At 31.0% G+C, this 19517-nt stretch overlaps 1 protein-coding gene across 10 annotated transcripts in view; it reads left to right on the top strand.

Moving 5' to 3' along the window:
* The first annotated feature begins 19 nt into the window (after positions 1 to 19).
* The window catches only part of LOC143065329 (dnaJ homolog subfamily B member 6-like), a 33693-nt gene continuing 14195 nt past the window's right edge, over positions 20 to 19517 (top strand). For 3 of the 10 annotated variants that reach the window (XM_076238858.1, XM_076238855.1, XM_076238848.1), the window contains exons 1-3: positions 20 to 166; positions 13560 to 13675; positions 15911 to 16020. In XM_076238858.1, the coding sequence (XP_076094973.1) occupies positions 13611 to 13675; positions 15911 to 16020 (175 nt within the window). In that variant the 5' untranslated portion in view covers positions 20 to 166; positions 13560 to 13610. Of the gene's footprint in view, positions 264 to 1910; positions 1935 to 3781; positions 3916 to 11789; positions 11926 to 12007; positions 12168 to 13559; positions 13676 to 15910; positions 16021 to 19517 lie in introns of those variants that run through there. The other 7 variants (XM_076238856.1, XM_076238853.1, XM_076238854.1 and 4 more) reach the window with 7 other exon arrangements.

Genomic DNA, 19517 nt, shown 5'->3' with positions numbered 1-19517 from the left:
AACCTTTCAATTCATATATACTCTCTAAATATAGTCAAAATCATTCATGCGTTTTACACGGGATACACTTTACAGAGACGGATAAGCTTCTTGTTTGGAAATAATATTGGCCTACTTTCTGTTCTATTCTTTTCTATTCTGTTCCAAAGGAACCAAACAAAGATTGGTAAGTTGATTAGGATTGAGTAGAATTAACTAGAGAAAAGGCAAGCATGAATATTTATCGCAAGCTATGAACGAAAAAAAAAAATCAAATAGAATAGGTAATTTTAGTTTCTCATCTTTTTAATAAAAATGTTAGCATAAATATAATTGTGTTTTTTGAACATAATTTCAGAAATTATAAATGATTATAGACAGACTAAAGAATTTTATTTGTATATAGCAAGGATTTGTGTATATAGTGGCTATAGTACTTTTACCTGTTGAACATGTTGAATATTGAAATATTGTACATGTACAATGTATTGTTTATGATGTACATGTATATGAGATGAAATTATAGTTACCTCAAGCTGGTACCATTATAAACCAGTCTGTACCGTTAGCCACTAGTCCGATGCCCCAGACTTGTAAATAAAGATTCGGACCACTGAAAATTTTAAAAATTTTATATAGTTTAATAGGGACAAGTTTGGATATTTAGTGTCCGGATTAGTAGATGAAAAAGTTTTTGGTGCAGATTGTAAACTCATACCAATGTCAACTCATACCACTAAAAAAAAACTTGTACCAATGCATGTAACATAAAATATTGTCCCCCATGAAATATTGTACGTCGACAAAATTTCTTATGAAATATTGTCCACTGACAGTATTTCATTGTGAAATTCTGTCGTCCATGAAATTTTGTCACCTCCTTTTGGACAAATTTCACTATGAAATTCAGTTGATGACAATACTTCACTATGAAATACTGGCTTTAAAATTATTTTTTAATCTATTTATTACACAATTAGAAGTAGTACATAAGCATGCAGCATGTACATTAATTTGTAGATTTATAACTGAAACGGTTTTGTATAGTAAGGATCGTATGTTATTACTAATAGTGAGTTTCAAATTTGCATAGATACATTACAAATGGTTAATTATAGATTAAAGAATTGTCTAACGTAGGTTTCATTGCATTACAATATACTGTACAAATATAAGTAATGTACCGTAATATTAATTTGTGCTAATTTGTTATTATAAGTCAAACAAAATATCAATATCTAACATGAATATATGTTAATAACCCCCCCCCCCCCCCCCCCGCCCTTAATGAGACAAAATTCCATGACAATCTGTCGATGAAATATTGTCTTAAAACTCACAAAATATAACCAAAATATAACCTCCCTTTAACAGGGCAAAATTCCATAGTATTCATCTGTGAAATATTGTCTCAATTCACACAAAATGTAACCTCCCTTTAACAAGACAAAATTCCATAGTATTCATCTGTGAAATATGGTCTATATACAGACAAAATTTCACTATGAAAATTTGTCCTTCTTTGGACATTTTTCCATAGACGATGACAATATTTCATGATGCATAGTTATGAAATATTGTCTTGTGGGACAATATTTCATAGGACAATATTTTGCTTAGATACTTGTACCACTGCTAACTTGTACCACGGTAAATTCATACCATTGTAAACTTGTACCAACTTATTGAAATGCATTGAAATGGTGTTTAATGATGAATATATATACTTTAATTTCACTCAATACCTCTTAAGTCTGTAAAATGTATATAATTTGAAATTACAATGACCCATTTGTAGCTTATTTTCCTTGTCTATAACTAAAAGGCTATTTGCCAATTCCCGTAATTGACCCTGTTATTACAGATCGCTTTTTTAGTTGTCTCCCTTATGAGGGACATTAATTTGTATTTACAATGGAGAGCTAGCAGAAAAAGCAAATTTACCTGATTGTAATGTGAGTTGAGTAATCGCTAAGGTTTTCAAATGTTAATTACATTAATTTGTTGTTAAGCTAAATACTTTTGACATCAGAAATTGTTTTTTTATGAAAAATTTGTTGAACTGCCGATACATCACTTTCAATTCATCATGCTTTGCATTGGCAAAAGTCAATTTTGTCCGGTATAGAACCAGTTTAAGATTGTCAAAGGGAAGTAATTTGTTTAAAAAGTGTATACTAACAGAATCAAAGCGGTAATTGGCAAATGGACTATTGGATAGAGAAAACCTTGGCAGATTGGCTTTGTTGTCTCCCTTGAACAGACTCTTTTTTTAAACTTTTACTGACAACTATTTAATTTAATTTTTAATTATTCCAAATCATTAACACTGAATAGATTAGAGTATTTTTCTATTGTTTCTAAAAGGATTTTTTTAAGGGTTTAAAACTGTTTATGACCAACAGTTTGGAGAGTCAAAGGTCCTGGATATTCCAGTACCAAATGTTCATTTGAATCCCTGATTTCTGTTCAAAGGGAAATAACTCATTTCATAAAAATATTTAAAAGATAAAGGACATCTTTGGATTTTTCCCTTTTCTTTAGTAAATTAGGAAAAATGTATCACCCTGACCTTTAATTTATGCTTCAACTATAAACCATGAAGTTCAACTTCTCATTCTGATATCATTTCTTAAATTTCCTATTTAATTAAGCTACTGAATTTGATCAGCAAACTGGAAGATGACTTGCTTAGTTCGGGTCAAACTTATCAATGTTGTTTCAGTTAAAAGACTTCGGTGATATGTTCAGTCAAAGTTATTAATATAAAAAAAAAGATGTGGTATGATTGCCAATGAGACAACTGTCCACAAGAGACCAAAATGACATTAACAACTATAGGTCACCGTACGGCCTTCAACAATGAGCAAAGCCCATACCGCATAGTCAGCTATAAAAGGCCCCGATAAGACAATGTAAAAAAATTATTATTAAGACCTGTTCAACATATTTTAGGTCACAAAGCTACAATATAATGCAATTTTAATAGGATCTGAGCAAAGTGATACAGACAGTGGGAGGACAAATAATAATCTCTATGTCTGTCTCTGACATTAAACTTCACTGGAAGATTGCACATGTATATGTTGAAGTTGTGGATCGGTTATTATGGAATTGTTCAAGGAGTTTTTTTCTCATTTTCCAGACATAGGTCTGTTAGGAACTTTTTTTGTTTAAATCTAGTCACAAATATTGCAAAAATTGTTAAGTGGAAAAGTAATTAAAAGTAAAACAGAACGAAAGGTACATGTATTTGTTCTGATATGGTTTAACAAATTTGTTCTGATATGGTTTAACAAAAATAGGTACACAAATTTAATAATATCTTAGCATTGTTTTTATTCTGATTCTTTATACTATGTACCCCAATTAATGTAACCACCAACCAATCAAAATCTGTCGAATACATTTGTACCTATTGTAAGAGAACAATATAGTTGAAGTTCTGGTCCCAGTGAGTATACCAACACTTCCTTGTGTTCATATACATAATGCCATGATAAAATCAAAAGGAATTTCAAATTAAAGATGTTATTTTTTTTAACACATTTAAGTTATGAATAGAAAATTCCAGGCAACTTGCCTATCTTTGAAAATGGAATTTTATTTTTAGATGATAATGACAACTATCTGTTTTTGTTATTCCTCTACCTGTATGAAAGGTATGTGATGTAACAGAAACAGACATCTAAAAACAGCATCAGGAAAACAACATAACTATCAATAAAACAAATTTATGATCCTATCAATCTTATAACTAGATAAATGCAATTTTGTGAAATAGAAACTATGCAGGTTAATCTGTTACCATGGTAACCTCCCCCACCTTTACCTCTGTGCCTGTAGCAAGTTTGTGATGTGAGTCAGAGCTTGCTAAATTAGGAGTTTGTTTTTCTGTCTTTAACCTCAGTACAGGTGATATTTTTAAAACAAAATGTAAGTATTTTTTTAATTATATTTTTTTTAATATGAAACATAAATTTAAAAGATTAAGGGATCACTTCATGTTTGTTTTTGTTTCAAAACAAATTGGATTATCATCTCTCAAATGTAAATTTTTTCATTATTTATTGTTTTGATTTAATAATAAGGATACCTTTTAATAATTGACTACAAATTGTATTATGTGTTTTTTTCCAATCACCTTTGGATGTTCTTTGGTTATCCTAATCATACAACCTATGTTTTGTGTGTACATAATATAGCTTTAGGAAACCGTGTGGTGAGATAACAATATCCTTCTGTGTGTGTTATCATGTTTATCTTAGTGTAAAGGTTTTGGAAGAAAAACCCCAAAACTAATGACACAATTATATTGGTCTGAACAATACAATACTTTGAATATATATGTTAATGTGTTGACATCTTTAGTTTAGCATGTTTAATGTACAATCAAATGCAAATTACTGTTCAGTTGGGTTTAATATGTTTGCACTGTCACCAATTCACTAGCAGTATGTTACTTATTGATATAGACAAAAACAAACAATAACTGTTGAGGACAATACATGTATGACTTAAAGTTAATCTTTCACTTTCTTTAAATAGTACTAGTCCAGATTTCAAAAATAGTTCCTGCATAGAATTAAAAAGATTGGGTATCCAGTGAGACAACTACAGTTGATTCAATATTATTTGTGGGACACCAATTTTCATGGATTTTTATGCCCCATTTATGGGCATTAAGTTTTTCATTTTATAATTTGTTTGTTTGTCAGTTCGTTTGTCTGTCCCCCTTCAGGTTAAAATTTTTGGTCAAGGTAGGTTTTGATGAAGTTGAAGTTCAATCAACTTGAAATTTAATACACATGTTCCCTATGATATAATCTTTCTATACGTTTTTTGCTTACATGTTCTTTAAGGACTATGCATTAAAGACCAAATGAAAATCATAGGCCATCATATATAGCCTTAAAAAAAATAGTAAGATCTTCACTATAAAGTTGTTATGTTTTGACCCATCTGTTTGTCAGTCTTTCCCATCAGTCATTTTGTTATCTTTATCTGATACTTTATATGGGATTGCAACTGTGTAAATTTATAATGCAAGGAAGATCCCTATTGATTTCAGGTTATAACATAGGTGGTCAAGGTTATACTTACTATAAACAGCTGATATAAAAAAAAAATGCAAGGAAGTTATTTGCTAAATCAGAGATCCACATTGATTTGAAGTTATTAGGCAGTCTGAATTCATGTTCAAATTTACTAAGTATTGGTTTTTGCTGTACAATTTTACTGTCTGATCTGAAATCATATTAGAGAAGAATCATACCTAAAGTAAACAGGTCACTTTATAAAACTCCTTTCCTTGACATGGTTTAGATGCGAGATAGTGCTTGCTTGACAATATAGTTTTTTTTTTATTTGATTCATGAATAATTGCAAGATTTATATTAAGAAAAATGATGAGATATCTTGGTTATTTACATACATTGACATTTGTAGTAGAACATGTAGTGTTAAAACTGAATGAAAGTAGTAAAAAAGTGTTCAACTTGCAAATATTTCATATTTTTCGAAAATTAAAAATATTTTTTTACTTCAGTGATCATGCTTAAGCTTGAACTTTTCTATTTGAGGTGTAAATTTTATTGTACAATTGATGTTGTATGGATGACACCTGTAGATACATATAATTAACATTTACATTTCCTGCACTGTGCATTATTGAAGTGAATCTGTTTTCAATGGTGACAATCCTCTACACTCAAAGGTTTTACAATAAGTTCAAGGTGTAGGATATAGCTATGCTTTTCATATTCAATCAGTGATTAATCATAAAATGTTTATCACAATTTGACAAGAATTTTAACTAATCACAAGCAACATGAACTTGGACCACTGAAATACATAAGGTACAATATATCTATTATTAATTTACATGTATTTGTAAGACAAGAGATATTGATAATCATAATATGAAGCCTATTGAGACCGTTTTACTAGTTAGGACATTTTGGTTTTGAAAAATTAAAAATAGTGGTATTTTTTTTATTTCGCATAGTATGATTTACTTTTGAGTTATTCTCTAGAAAGTTACTCAATAATAATTGTCTTGAGTCCTGAAACAAATATATTAACAGCTACAATCATTTTGACAATGTAGATAATATTATCTGACAACAAATAAATGCAGGATGGAAACAGTCAACTTGCAGTAAACAAAGTCTAACCATAGTACATCATGGCATTATTGCTTAAGTTTCTAAAGTCAAAATTAAAAAAAAAAATGCTTTTTGTATGAGTTTCCCTATAATTTCATAGTTATATAAATCGAAAACATTAAAGTAAAAGTCTAATGAATATATATGTAGAAACAGTAAATAAATAAAATATAAATATAAGAATTGCTGTCAGTTTGCCTAATAGTAAATGTCAGCATTGTATAACATACTTCATCTCATCTCAATTGTTGTAAAGTCCAATCTAAGTGTTTATAGGATTAATGCACAGTACATCCATTTGACTTCTAAATGTAAGTAGTCAGTTTTATATTACTGTCATGACTGTCAAATGTATGTTTAGTTATATAGTTACTTGGTCTGTTGAAACTTGAAAGAAGGCAAAAATCCTTAGTGATTTAAGTTGGTCCGTTCAAAATGTTATATATGTCTATGAAGATACTTAATGGGTCGACAAAAGCCTCATCTAGAATGCTAGTTCTAAAATTAAACAATACAGTTCCATGTTTCATTGATGCTATATTTATATAGTAGATATCTAAATTCACATATATACGACAAATTATCCATTTATTTTTAGTTTTTAATGGTTTTTAGGGCATACATTTACATCTATATTGAATGTAATTTGTGGTTTAGTTTTTTTGTTGGTTTTTAAAAAAGAGTATGTCATCATCTTCTTAATAAAAAGGATTTATTTTATATTTGTTTTAAAGCAATCTATTATATAAACCACAGACAATGGTGTAAACTATGTAGATAGTATTTTGTAGTATAGTTGATCTATTAGAAAAATAACGTCTTTTTAAATACGCAGTATTAATGTATGTTAATAATAAGGTGTGAAAAGAAGATGTATATATGAAGATGGGATAATTAATTACAGTGACGTAACACATTTGAAGGTGTTTATTTCCTGGCAAGATTCACTTTATTCGGACACGTTTTCTTATTGTCATGATTAAATATAGGGGAACACTGTGCCAAGTTTTAGTCGACGAGATTTAATTTTAAGTACAACTTTATATGAGGCCATACAAAATTTAATAAGACACAATAATGTAGTGAGGCTAAATTTTTGGGGACAATTTTATCCAATTTATTGAAAAATTCTATAAAAACAGAAGGAGACATATACCCCCTCTAACTCCACCATTGGCACTTTAATTTTTTTTTTTTTTTATCATAGATGATCTTTGACTTTTTGTTTCTTCACATATAAGAAGAGTTCAGTAGCTGGGGATACATCATATTATGATAAGGGTAAACATGTTTAGATGTTGTGAATGTTATGAATAACCTTGAAAGTAGTATATCCACAAAACATTAACCGTTTATTGTCCTGAATATGCTGGGCATTGAAAGCTTCCATTACACCATCTTAAGCCATTGAGCAAATGTCCATGTAATAATTAAAAGAAGAGGTGGGAATATGTCAATAAGACATCAACACAAACACACAAGTAACCAGCAATATTGAGAGGTCAATAAGACAGCAACACAAAGACACAAGTAACCAGCAATATTGAGATGTCGATATGTAGCCTTCAACAATGGACAAACAACAGACAAGTGTCTGTATAATGTATATAAGAAAGGCTTTTATTGGTGTATCATTTTGACATGATATTAAACACCTACATCTGATAAAAAGTGACTAGTCAATGTTATGATCAAAATAAAGACATTTTATTGGCCTAATAGACATATTTAAATTTGATTTGTCCTTGCTTGTCAACACCATTAAACATACAGTAACATACTCCCCCAACTATCTGATGTAATCTTCATCAGTGTGTATTCTATCAAGCAAGGTGACACAGTTACAGGTAAGAATTTGTTTGATCTAATTGCTTACCCAGGTAGATAAAAACATCAAAGAGAATCGATATACATGGGTAATTAACCTTAATTATTATGGCCTGTATATCTGATTTAATTATATTTGTATGATACCTTTACTTTCATGTCAACCTTCCCATGAAATGACAGATCGGGTATTAAAAGAGCATTCTTCAGTAAAAATCTTTTATAACTTCCATCAATCTCAAACCTCACAAAAATAGTGTTTATTTAATGTACTGTAAAGTATGCCTTTAAAAAAAATACTTTCTAGATGTACATTGATAAATCTATATTAGTAGTAAGTTGCATTGAATAATCGGAATTTATAAAAAATAACTTGAATTTGCCAAATAGACATTTAAAAAATGTGAATTTTAAATAGATGGATTAAATTGATTCTATTATAATTGTTAAAATTTCCAGCTTCTAAGAATTTCATTTATTCAGAAAAAAGTTAATATAATGACATGAAAGATTTCTTGTATAAAAAGATCAATTCTGATATTGTATGATTACATTTGAGTAGGATACTGGCATTAATTGAGATGTTTAATGAAACTGACAACATCACTTGAGGGGGTACCATGAACAGATCAAAATGTAGGAAATAGTTGTAACATAGATGTAATTACATCTATGGTTGTAAGAAAGGCATCTCTCTCTTGGAACTGACTTTACTGTAGCCAAGTATTAACATTAATGTTTGATTTTTCTTTGATTATCTCTTCAACAAAAGATTTTAGTTAGAACCAGCTGTGGACATAATTGCTCATAAAGTTAAAACATTTCGATTTTCTTAACATCTGTCTAAAGATTTGTAATTGAAGATTATTCATAACCCCAGCTTCCTGAATCACCCAATAAGCTTTTAACCTAAGCTGAAAGGATTATAAAGTTGTTGAATATTGGAAACAAAGTAACATATATATATAATTATGTTATAGAATGTTAATTCTCCAATGAAGTATATTGAAACTTGTGTGTAAATGTTTTCTACTGTAACAAGCCACTCTAAGGTAATGCCCCCGATTGGTTTTTCCTGTACTAGGCCCCTCTGAGGTAATGCTCCTGATTAATGTTTAGAGAATTTTGATTGATTTTAGACATTAAAAGAAAAGTTAATAAGATTAATCATATATCTATACATTGTATATAGTTTTTAAAGATGATTAGTTTCATCAGTGAATCATAAGAGCAAATATTTGATTAGTTCCCTCTTGTATTATGATACTACCTATTATGGGATGGATTCATGTTACTACGGTACCAATATATGACTTCATTTTGAATTGGGGATCTGGAAACAAATGGTGTAGAATGTATATAGCTATCCAGACAGGCTCTTCCCTCCTGTGAAAACAACTATCAGCACACAAAGATCTTTTAATAAGTCAATATGACCAAAAAATCTCAATCCACCTTTAAGTTTAATGAGTTTCAACTTTTACCATTTTTTTCTTTTTATGGCCCTGTTAAAGCAGAGGCCCTTTATAGCAGAGGGGGCATTTAGTTTTACAATTGCATGTCCATACCTCCATACATCCAAAAAAAAGGTATCTGTTCTCTAACTTTAGTTTTCTCAACCAAATGTTATAAAACTTGTAAACAATGCTTATTACCACAAAACACAGATCAAGTTTGAATGTTAGTGGTGTCACTTTTACTATTCTAGAGTTGTGCCCCTTTACAACTTGAAAAATTGCTGAATTTTATGTTTCTGTCCTATAACTTAAGTTTGACTCATCCAAATGTTAAAACACTTATACACAATACCTATTACATCAAAACACATATCAAGTTTGATTTTGAACTTGTATGAAAAACCAAGGAGTCAGAACAAAATTCTGACAAAATTCCCAAACCTGATTTATTGTCAGATCATTTGATTTTGTATATCATATGAATTCGTACTCTGCATGCTTATTCAATGGAAATTGTGCCCTCACATTGCATTCTTAATAGTATGAAAACCCATGAGACGAGGATAAGTACAGCCATAATTTGCAAAGTGTAAACTATAGAAATAATTGTCAAGATTATATCAACAAATCAGTGAAAGGACTGAAATTGTCAATTGACTCCATAAAGGTCTTATTTCCATTGAATAAGAAGCTTTGTTAATTATTGCATTTTGGTTAATTTCTTGAAAAATATTGTTGATAAATTGTCCAATATCTGCTACATGTATTTTTACTTCTCCAGTTCTTACATAAACAGTAGTAATAATAGACCATTTCGTGTTTATAAACCCATAGAGATGACATGTTTGTCCTATAGAGTGTTGTATGTCACTTCTTCCTTCAATCCCTGTCTTCTTGTTTATCAGATGTTTGGCACTAATTCATTGTTATATGGAATGATGGATGTGTCATAAATTATTTAAACATAAGAGATGCAGAGTGAGAAAGGTTATGTGTAGTTATTTGTTTTCCTCTAAATGTTTGTGTAAATTAACAACTTATTCAAGGAGCTCTTTTCTTGAGGTCCAGTTGTCAAGTTTCAGAATTTAGCACTTGACCATGATTAGCTTACTATAAGTTGCTTAATCATCACCTTGACCTTGGTAAGCTTCTTAGTTACTGAATCTGTCCCCTGACTTAAATGAGCTTATGTTGGTGAATCTGTCCCCTGACTTAAATGAGCTTATGTTGCCAAATCTTCTCCTTGTCTTAGTTGGTGAATCTGTCCCCTGACTAAAATGAGCTTATGTTGCCAAATCTTCTCCTTGTCTTAGTTGGTGAATCTGTCCCCTGACTTAAATGAGCTTATGTTTGCCAAATCTTCTCCTTGTCTTAGTTGGTGAATCTGTCCGCTGACTTAAATGAGCTTATGTTTCCAAATCTTCTCCTTTTCTTAGTTGGTGAATCTGTCCGCTGACTTAAATGAGCTTATGTTGCCAAATCTTCTCCTTGTCTTAGTTGGTGATTCTGTCCCCTGACTTAAATGAGCTTATGTTGCCAAATCTTCTCCTTGTCTTAGTTGGTGAATCTGTCCCCTGACTTAAATGAGCTTATGTTGCCAAATCTTCTCCTTGTCTTAGTTGGTGATTCTGTCCCCTGACTTAAATGAGCTTATGTTGCCAAATCTTCTCCTTGTCTTAGTTGGTGAATCTGTCCCCTGACTTAAATGAGCTTATGTTGCCAAATCTTCTCCTTGTCTTAGTTGGTGAATCTGTCCCCTGACTTAAATGAGCTTATGTTGCCAAATCTTCTCCTTGTCTTAGTTGGTGAATCTGTCCCCTGACTTAAATGAGCTTATGTTGCCAAATCTTCTCCTTGTCTTAGTTGGTGAATCTGTCCGCTGACTTAAATGAGCTTATGTTGCCAAATCTTCTCCTTGTCTTAGTTGGTGAATCTGTCCCCTGACTTAAATGAGCTTATGTTGCCAAATCTTCTCCTTGATCATGATTAGCTTTCAAGTTTCTGAATCTGACCTTTGACCAATATTAGGTTTTACACTGGCATTACAGTAACATTGAATAGATTACAATAGAGTTACTAGACCTTATTTTACAAATTTTCCAGCTGCATCCCAGACCCCAACCCCAGCATTTTTCTCATGACAGTTCTGTATTTCTTGCCTTACAATAATACATAACAGGTTAAGATCTGTTCCTGAAGAATGTAAGAGATAATTTTATTATTATGATTTAAAGGTAATAGTGTTTGTATGCCTCATATATTCAGATATAATAAACTTCTTTAACCTGGGACTATTATACTAACAGTCCCAGCTTGAGTTAATTTCCACATTCATTGTGTAGGTTCTATAAATAGCTAAAAATTTCTATGTAAAGACCTATAAAAATTCTGTGAATTTGGTTTCAGTTTGTGTTAAATGTGCATTATTACACTTGACCAGGAAGGACATTTGATTTCGATTTGTTCGCTCTGTTTACAACTTTCATTTCCTGCTAGTAAGTTACAGTATTTATTGTAGGATTTTATTGTATTTTGATTCATGATGTTTTTGTAGTGTTATGAATAATATTTTATTATAAAACAGTTTAAGTATGTCGCAATTCATTGATTATTTCTGTGTCATATATAGTGAAATGTAAAGGATGGTTTTGGAAGCTTAAATTAGTAGTTTGAAGTTGGAATTCATTTTAGTAGTTTATTTGAAAGTAGAGTTACCCATATTTTTACAGATTGACAGGTTAGTTGGGATATTTGATATAACTGTAACAGGTGTTGACTTGATGTGTCCTAAATCTGTGTCATTTACATTTACCAAGATATTTAACTTTCAATGGATCTAAAAAATTAAAAGATATTGTAGTTATTGAAGTATGTGATATGTACATGTACCAGTAGACAGCTTTTACCTTAAGAATTTATATCAACACAACTGTATGCCTGGTCAAATATGTTTACAGATAAACTTTTAGAAAATAGCAGGAGAGTTAAGAAATTATATTATTCATGGTGTGCTGTTCTCTTCCTTTTTTCTGTGAGTAAAAAAAAGGTAATGTCTGTGTAATTTATCCACAACTTGGGAGCTTGATCTATGGTCTATACACCACCTGTCTCTTGTTAAAGACACTTACTGACTTAGAGCTTTTAGAAATGCAGACTGTATGCATACATGTCTCTTATTGAGGACTGTAAGAGAGGAGTTCAGTGTGTCTTGAGATCTTTAAAGCACATATAATATGGTTTCATTAGACAAAAGTATTTATACTGTATGTCAGTATGATAAGATTTGATTCAACAACATGCTATTGTTCTCTTGGAGATAGTTTTTTCATTGGCAATTTATAATCTTTTTTTATTTTATACTGTTCATAATTGCTATAAATATTCACAAGGTTTTTATAAATCAGTGCATGTTAACTCTGATATTGCCACTGTACTGTAAATATTCCTTGGCAATATCACAAACAGTGCAGAAAAGCATGATTTATAATTATATCCAGTCATCAATGGTAAAACTCATCATCACACTTTCCCTATGTCAGATTACAAGGGGTAACTTTTTTATTATCAGACATACTGGTGGAATTTGGACATTTAGTGTTGTGGAAAACAATCAGGTCAAATAGACATTTATAAATATACCCATATAACTGATTTACTACAAACGGATGCATTTTATTAACAAATTCTATATGAGATAGATATAGGACTATACAAAAGTATAATAGATACTAGTCACATCAACAGAAACAAGTACAAAATGTATACTTAAACTGGGGATTCATACCAGTTGTTTAGATTTGTTGAATATTGTTTTTCATGGATTTCATTGATCACATGTTAATAACCAAAAGTATATTTTCAAGTATTCAGAATTTAGAATTATCAAGCACTCAGAAAAACAATTGATTTGTTAAAAAAAAGGAAGATTAATAAAGGGTAGTACATGCTTCTTTGAAGCAGCATTTTTTTATATTTAAACTTTTTTTTTTGTACTATACTTGATTTTTGTTGTTGTAGGCTAAAATAAAGTTTTATATTGTAATGTGCACTTTGTGAGACCTTTTGATGGAAAGAACAATATATGTGAGAATTAGTTGATTATAAAGAAAGTTATTATTTCTATTTGCAGGCTTTGACCTACCCTATAACCCCCCTTTGTAAATAGTGTACAGATATCAAAATGGTGGATTACTACAAAGTGTTAGGAATTTCTAAAAATTCTTCAGAAACTGATGTTAAAAAGGCGTAAGTATTCTTAGTTACCACCTACAATACACGATTATTATAGTGTTCTATTGTTGTAAATAACAGCTAATTAGTAAATAGAGTTAATTAGTGCTTTTTATGTAAACATGTCTGTTAATTATTACTTATTTATTGTTGGATGTTTAAAGCCAATGTTAGTATGCAAGAGAGTGCCATGTAGCCAAGAGTTAACTGTGGTTATAAATGCATAAACAGTAGCAAAGCTGTATGACTAATACTGATTTTGCAACATTAGTTGGGAAAAGTAATTATTGACTTAAAAGAGCATTCATATCATTAAAATATTGGATGGCCTGCTCATCTTCTTAGTTTGATCCCAGGCAGAGTAAAACCAGATACTTGAAAAATGGTTTATTTTTTTTTCTCTACTAAGTACATGGTGCAGAGATTGGGCAGGATACCATGTTTAACTCTTCTTGTCAACTTCACTGTATTAACTAGCAAGTTATAGTAAATACCATCTCAACTCAGTTTGTCTTGTACATAGAATTATGCAGATTCATATTACATTAACAAATTCTCATCATAGTATTCCTGTCATATTTGCCACTGGACAGTGGACATCAAACATCAATGAATTTGCAGAAATTTGCTTGAGATTTGGTATTTAAATGTTTAACAACAATATTAATAGAATTTGTTTTGCCCCCATGACGTCACTTTTACCGTTCTAGAGTAATGCCCATTTACAAATGGAAAAATTTCTAAGTTTTTTGTTTCTGTTCTCTAACTTAAGTTTGCCTTAACCAAATGTTATGAAACTTATTCACAATGCTTATTCCTACAATAATCAGATCAAATTTGAATTTTGGTGCTGTCACTTTTACCATTCTATATTTTTTTCATTTAGCTAGTTGGTTTATAGGTATTCAAAGGACTCCTCTTCAATCTTTTCTTTGAAATTTGACTGGATGGAAAACACTGACAATCAACTAGAATAATGATAATAAAACTCTTTTATTTCTAGAGGTTAAGGTCAATGAAGCCTCTGAATGAAACAATAAACAAAAACAATCAAAGAACGATACCTAACCTAGAGTTACATTCATGTGCATGTATGCAGAAAATTATAATGGCCTGAAACCAATCAAATAAGATTGTACTGACCAAGATGTATACATCAATGTCACCTCAAAGCTTGTAATTATGATTGTTGCTGTGAGGTGATGTGACAAGTAATGATGAGCAGACAAATAGTATTACATAACTTTTGGCTGATTTCCTGTGTTTGTACCACATTGTTGTGTACAGTTTTACAGGAATCTAAATTATTGGTAGATTTGTTGCTGAAAGAAGCAAACTTTTCTCCCGAAAACTCTTTTTGGTCACAATGTTGGTATCTTTAAATTCTTAGGGTAAAGTGTACCCAGTTCGTTTTGTAATATAAACTGAATATTTCCCTTGCTGGTGACTTTGGGAATGACAATGAACTGAAATAATGTATATGTATTGCCCTTGATTTGATATAAATTAATAATAACGATGGATTCTAATATATATACATATTTCTCCTTGGGTAGCTTTGATAAACATGTATAAGGGTACAGGCAATCTTGAAATGAAGCAGTGGATTTAATCCGGCATCTCACATGGTTGACTTACGTTCAAGCTCCTAATAACTAGGCTGTATTCAGTTGTCCCCAAACAGAGTGTGACATGACTGAATATTCATACAACCACCTTAGTTTAACGTCTGTGGAAATGCAGTTTTAATTAGAAAAAAATCCTGACTAACTGCAGCACGACCATTATAAGTAGCATTTCTATCCATGAGGTGTAGTAATGTAAGAATATTTCATAAATAATACATAGATGATTGTGTTAGCTAAAGTTTATAAAAGCATATGTCAGTTATAAACAGAAGTTTCCGTAGCCCATGAAAATGCTTTACACATTTTAGAATTTATCTCTCATGTAAAGATCGTTGTATATGTACATATATGTATTTATTTTCACACAAGTTATTTTTCTCTATTGAAAGTATGGTCTGTGAAATGAGGTTAACAATGTTCAAATATGTTTTAGACATTTTCAGGTTGTCTCAAGTTCAGAAAAAATGAAGACGTCAAGGTCAAAAGGAACCATCTTGACTGAGAAATACAATTTTAAAAAGACTGTATCTGAAATGAATTAATTACATATATTGACTCAGACAACAAAATAAGCATGTTGGATACATCATAAAATAATTACATAGACATTTGGTTTTTACAGATATAGAAAACTGGCACTTAAATGGCACCCTGACAAAAACCCCGACAAAAAAGAGGAGGCAGAAAAAAAATTCAAAGAAATATCTGAAGCTTATGAAGTACTATCTGACAGTAAGTTCTTATATAACAAAAAAATGTTAAGTGTTTATTGTTTACCAGCTGACGTCTAAATAAGTATCTGGGTACACTATTAAAACAGATTAATATTCTTGCAGTTAAGAGGTCAAAGTCAAAAAGTCATATGGTCAAAGTGTGAAATAACAATTGCATATATATATATATATATACACATGGAAAAAAGTATTGCAACACCAAATTGAAATTCAAATTAAAAAAACACACTTTATTTTTTTGTGATATAATTTGTTGAAATAGAACTAGTTAAACATTATTTAAATATCACCTGAGTTTAATCAATAAATATCGACTCAATAAGTTCTTATCTGCACATGCAGATACTGTACTCGTAAACACTAAAACAGATGTTTTTTATTTGTCATTGTTTTCAACACTTTAAATAACCAAGTTTATAAAGTTATGTGATTGACACCTTGTAAGTGGTCATCAACAACTCATAACTGCAGGAAGATGGCAGATAATCAGCATGAGAGAAGCAGGTATGTCGCTGTGACAATTACACATATTCTTGGTCATCACCATTCCACTATAAGTCATTTTGAGAATAAAAATTAGGTAACAAACGATGTTAAAGACCTTCCGAGATCAAGTAGACCCCTATAACATCTGCTAGGGGAAATCAAGCTTAATGAAAGTTAGTCAGAAGGAACCCCATTGCAAACAATACAATCCTAAAAAGTGAGTGATGACCATACAGGAGCCTTTAAACAAGAACTGTTCTAGGTTGGCTCATCGCTACTGGTTATCGTGCGATAAGACCATTTCGAGGACCTTTGCCTACGAACAGACACACAGTTGCCCATATCGAATATAGTGCACAGCTCGCCAAAGTTGGAAATTAGCATTGTGGAGGAAGGTCCATTGTTCCAATGGAATTCGGTTTATCTTCCTTGGCCTGATCGTATCCTGAATTTGAACCATATCGAGCATATATGGGACACTATTGGGCGTAAAGTGCAAAAAAGGACACCCAAGTTCAAACACTTCATGAAATAAACAATACCCTTCGTCAGGAATGGTTTCTGCTACCTTAGCAACAAATTAGTCTACTTATGGCAGGAATCAGAAGACGTTAAGATGCGGTTATCTGTTTGAATAGAGGCTGCGCACAAAGTACTAATTCTTTGGCGTATAACGATCAACCATGAAGTGAACACTCATCTAAAGATTAATTTTGAAATGTCTGACATTGTAAAGTTCGACTTCAGTAAAAGTTGTAGAATGCATTTTTTTGTACAAAAAACACTCCATTTTGTTATAAAAATTTTGGTTAGGTATAACATTTCTTTTTCATACATTTTTTGTTCGTTTTAATGCCTATGTTATCATTAACTATGTTTCAGTTTTATTTTACAAATATTTTATCATATTCCATCCAAAATAAGAGGCTGATTTTTCAAGTTTTAAAAAATCAAGGTGTTGCAATACTTTTTATACGACCGCAAAAATTGAAAATCAATCACGTTGGCGTCGTTGTTGTCGTCGTCGTCTTCAGAAAACTTTTAGTTTTCGCACTATAACTTTAGTAAAAGTGAATAGAAATCTATGACATTTTAACACAAGGTTTATGACCACAAAAGGAAGGTTGGGATTGATTTTGGGAGTTTTGGTCCCAACATTTTAGGAATTAGGGGCCAAAAAAGGGCCCAAATAAGCATTATTCTTGGTTTTCGCACAATAACTTTAGTATAAGTAAATAGAAATCAATGAAATTTAAACACAAGGTTTATGACCACAAAAGGAAGGTTGGGATTGATTTTGGGAGTTTTGGTCCCAACAGTTTAGGAATAAGGGACCCAAAGGGTCCAAAATTGAACTTTGGTTGATTTCATCAAAAATTGAATAATTGGGTTTCTTTGATATACCGAATCTAACTGTGTATGTAGATTCTTAATTTTTGGTCCCGTTTTCAAATTGGTCTACATTAAAGTCCAAAGGGCCCAAATAAGCATTTTCTTGGTTTTCGCACTATAACTTTAGTATAAGTAAATAGAAGTCTATGAAATTTTGACACAAGGTTTATGACCACAAAAGGAAGGTTGGGATTTATTTTGGGAGTTTTGATTCAAACAGTTGAGGAATTAGGGGCCAAAAAAGGGCCCAAATAAGCATTATTCTTGGTTTTCGCACAATAACTTTAGTATAAGTAAATAGAAATCAATGAAATTTAAACACAAGGTTTATGACCACAAAAGGAAGGTTGAGATTGATTTTGGGAGTATTGGTTCCAACAGTATAGGAATTAGGGGCCAAAAAAGGGCCCAAATAAGCATTATTCTTGGTTTTCGCACAATAACTTTAGTATAAGTAAATAGAAATCAATGAAATTTAAACACAAGGTTTATGACCACAAAAGGAAGGTCGTAATTGGTTTTGGGAGTTGAGGTCCCAACAGTTAAGGAATTAGGGGCCAAAAAGGGGCCCAAATAAGCATTATTCTTGGTTTTCGCACCATAACTTTAGTATAAGTTAATAGAAATCTATGAAATTTAAACACAAGGTTTATGACCATAAAAGGAAGGTTGGGTTTGATTTTGGGAGTTTTGGTCCCAACAGTTTAGGAAAAAGGGGCCCAAAGGGTCCAAAATTGAACTTTGTTTGATTTCATCAAAAATTGAATAATAGGGGTTCTTTGATATGCCGAATCTAACTGTGTATGTAGATTCTTAATTTTTGGTCCCGTTTTCAAATTGGTCTACATTAAAGTCCAAAGGGTCCAAAATTAAACTAAGTTTGATTTTAACAAAAATTGAATTCTTTGGCTTCTTTGATATACATGCTGAATCTAAACATATACTTAGATTTTTGATTATGGGCCCAGTTTTCAAGTTGGTTCAAATCAGGATCCAAAATTATTATATTAAGTATTGTGCAATAGCAAGAAATTTTCAGTTGCACAGTATTCAGCAATAGCAAGAAATCTTCAATTGCACAGTATTGTGCAATAGCAAGAAATTTTCAATTGCACAGTATTGTGCAATAGCAAGAAATCTTTAATTGCACAGTATTGTGCAATAGCAAATATTTTCAATTGCACAGTATTGCACAATAGCAAGAAATATCTAATAGCACAATATTGTGCAATAGCAAGAAATTTTCAATTGGAGTTATCTTTCTTTGTCCAGAATAGTAGTTGAATCAACTTAAATCATTGTTTTATACAATATACAATGTATATTCACTTTTACTACCAACTGATAAATTAAAACAATCTTTACCAGTCAGTGATAACAAGCACTTTATTTTACATTTTAATATTTTATGATGTATTAAAATGAGTAGTTATTGTTGCAAACTCCATTAGAAATTTGAATTGAGATCAGTTTTGGGAAAAGGGAAAGGGGGAAGTGAAATAAGAATGGGGTGGGGTGGGGGGGGGGGGGTTAAATTTTTCTCATTTCAGATTTCATAGATAAAAAGAAAATTTTTTCAAACATTTTTTTGAGAGGATTAATATTCAACAGCATAGT

Source organism: Mytilus galloprovincialis, chromosome 2, assembly GCF_965363235.1.
Source record: "Mytilus galloprovincialis chromosome 2, xbMytGall1.hap1.1, whole genome shotgun sequence".
In the NCBI taxonomy this organism is placed as follows: domain Eukaryota; kingdom Metazoa; phylum Mollusca; class Bivalvia; order Mytilida; family Mytilidae; genus Mytilus; species Mytilus galloprovincialis.
This window is presented reverse-complemented; position numbering and strand designations above follow the sequence as displayed.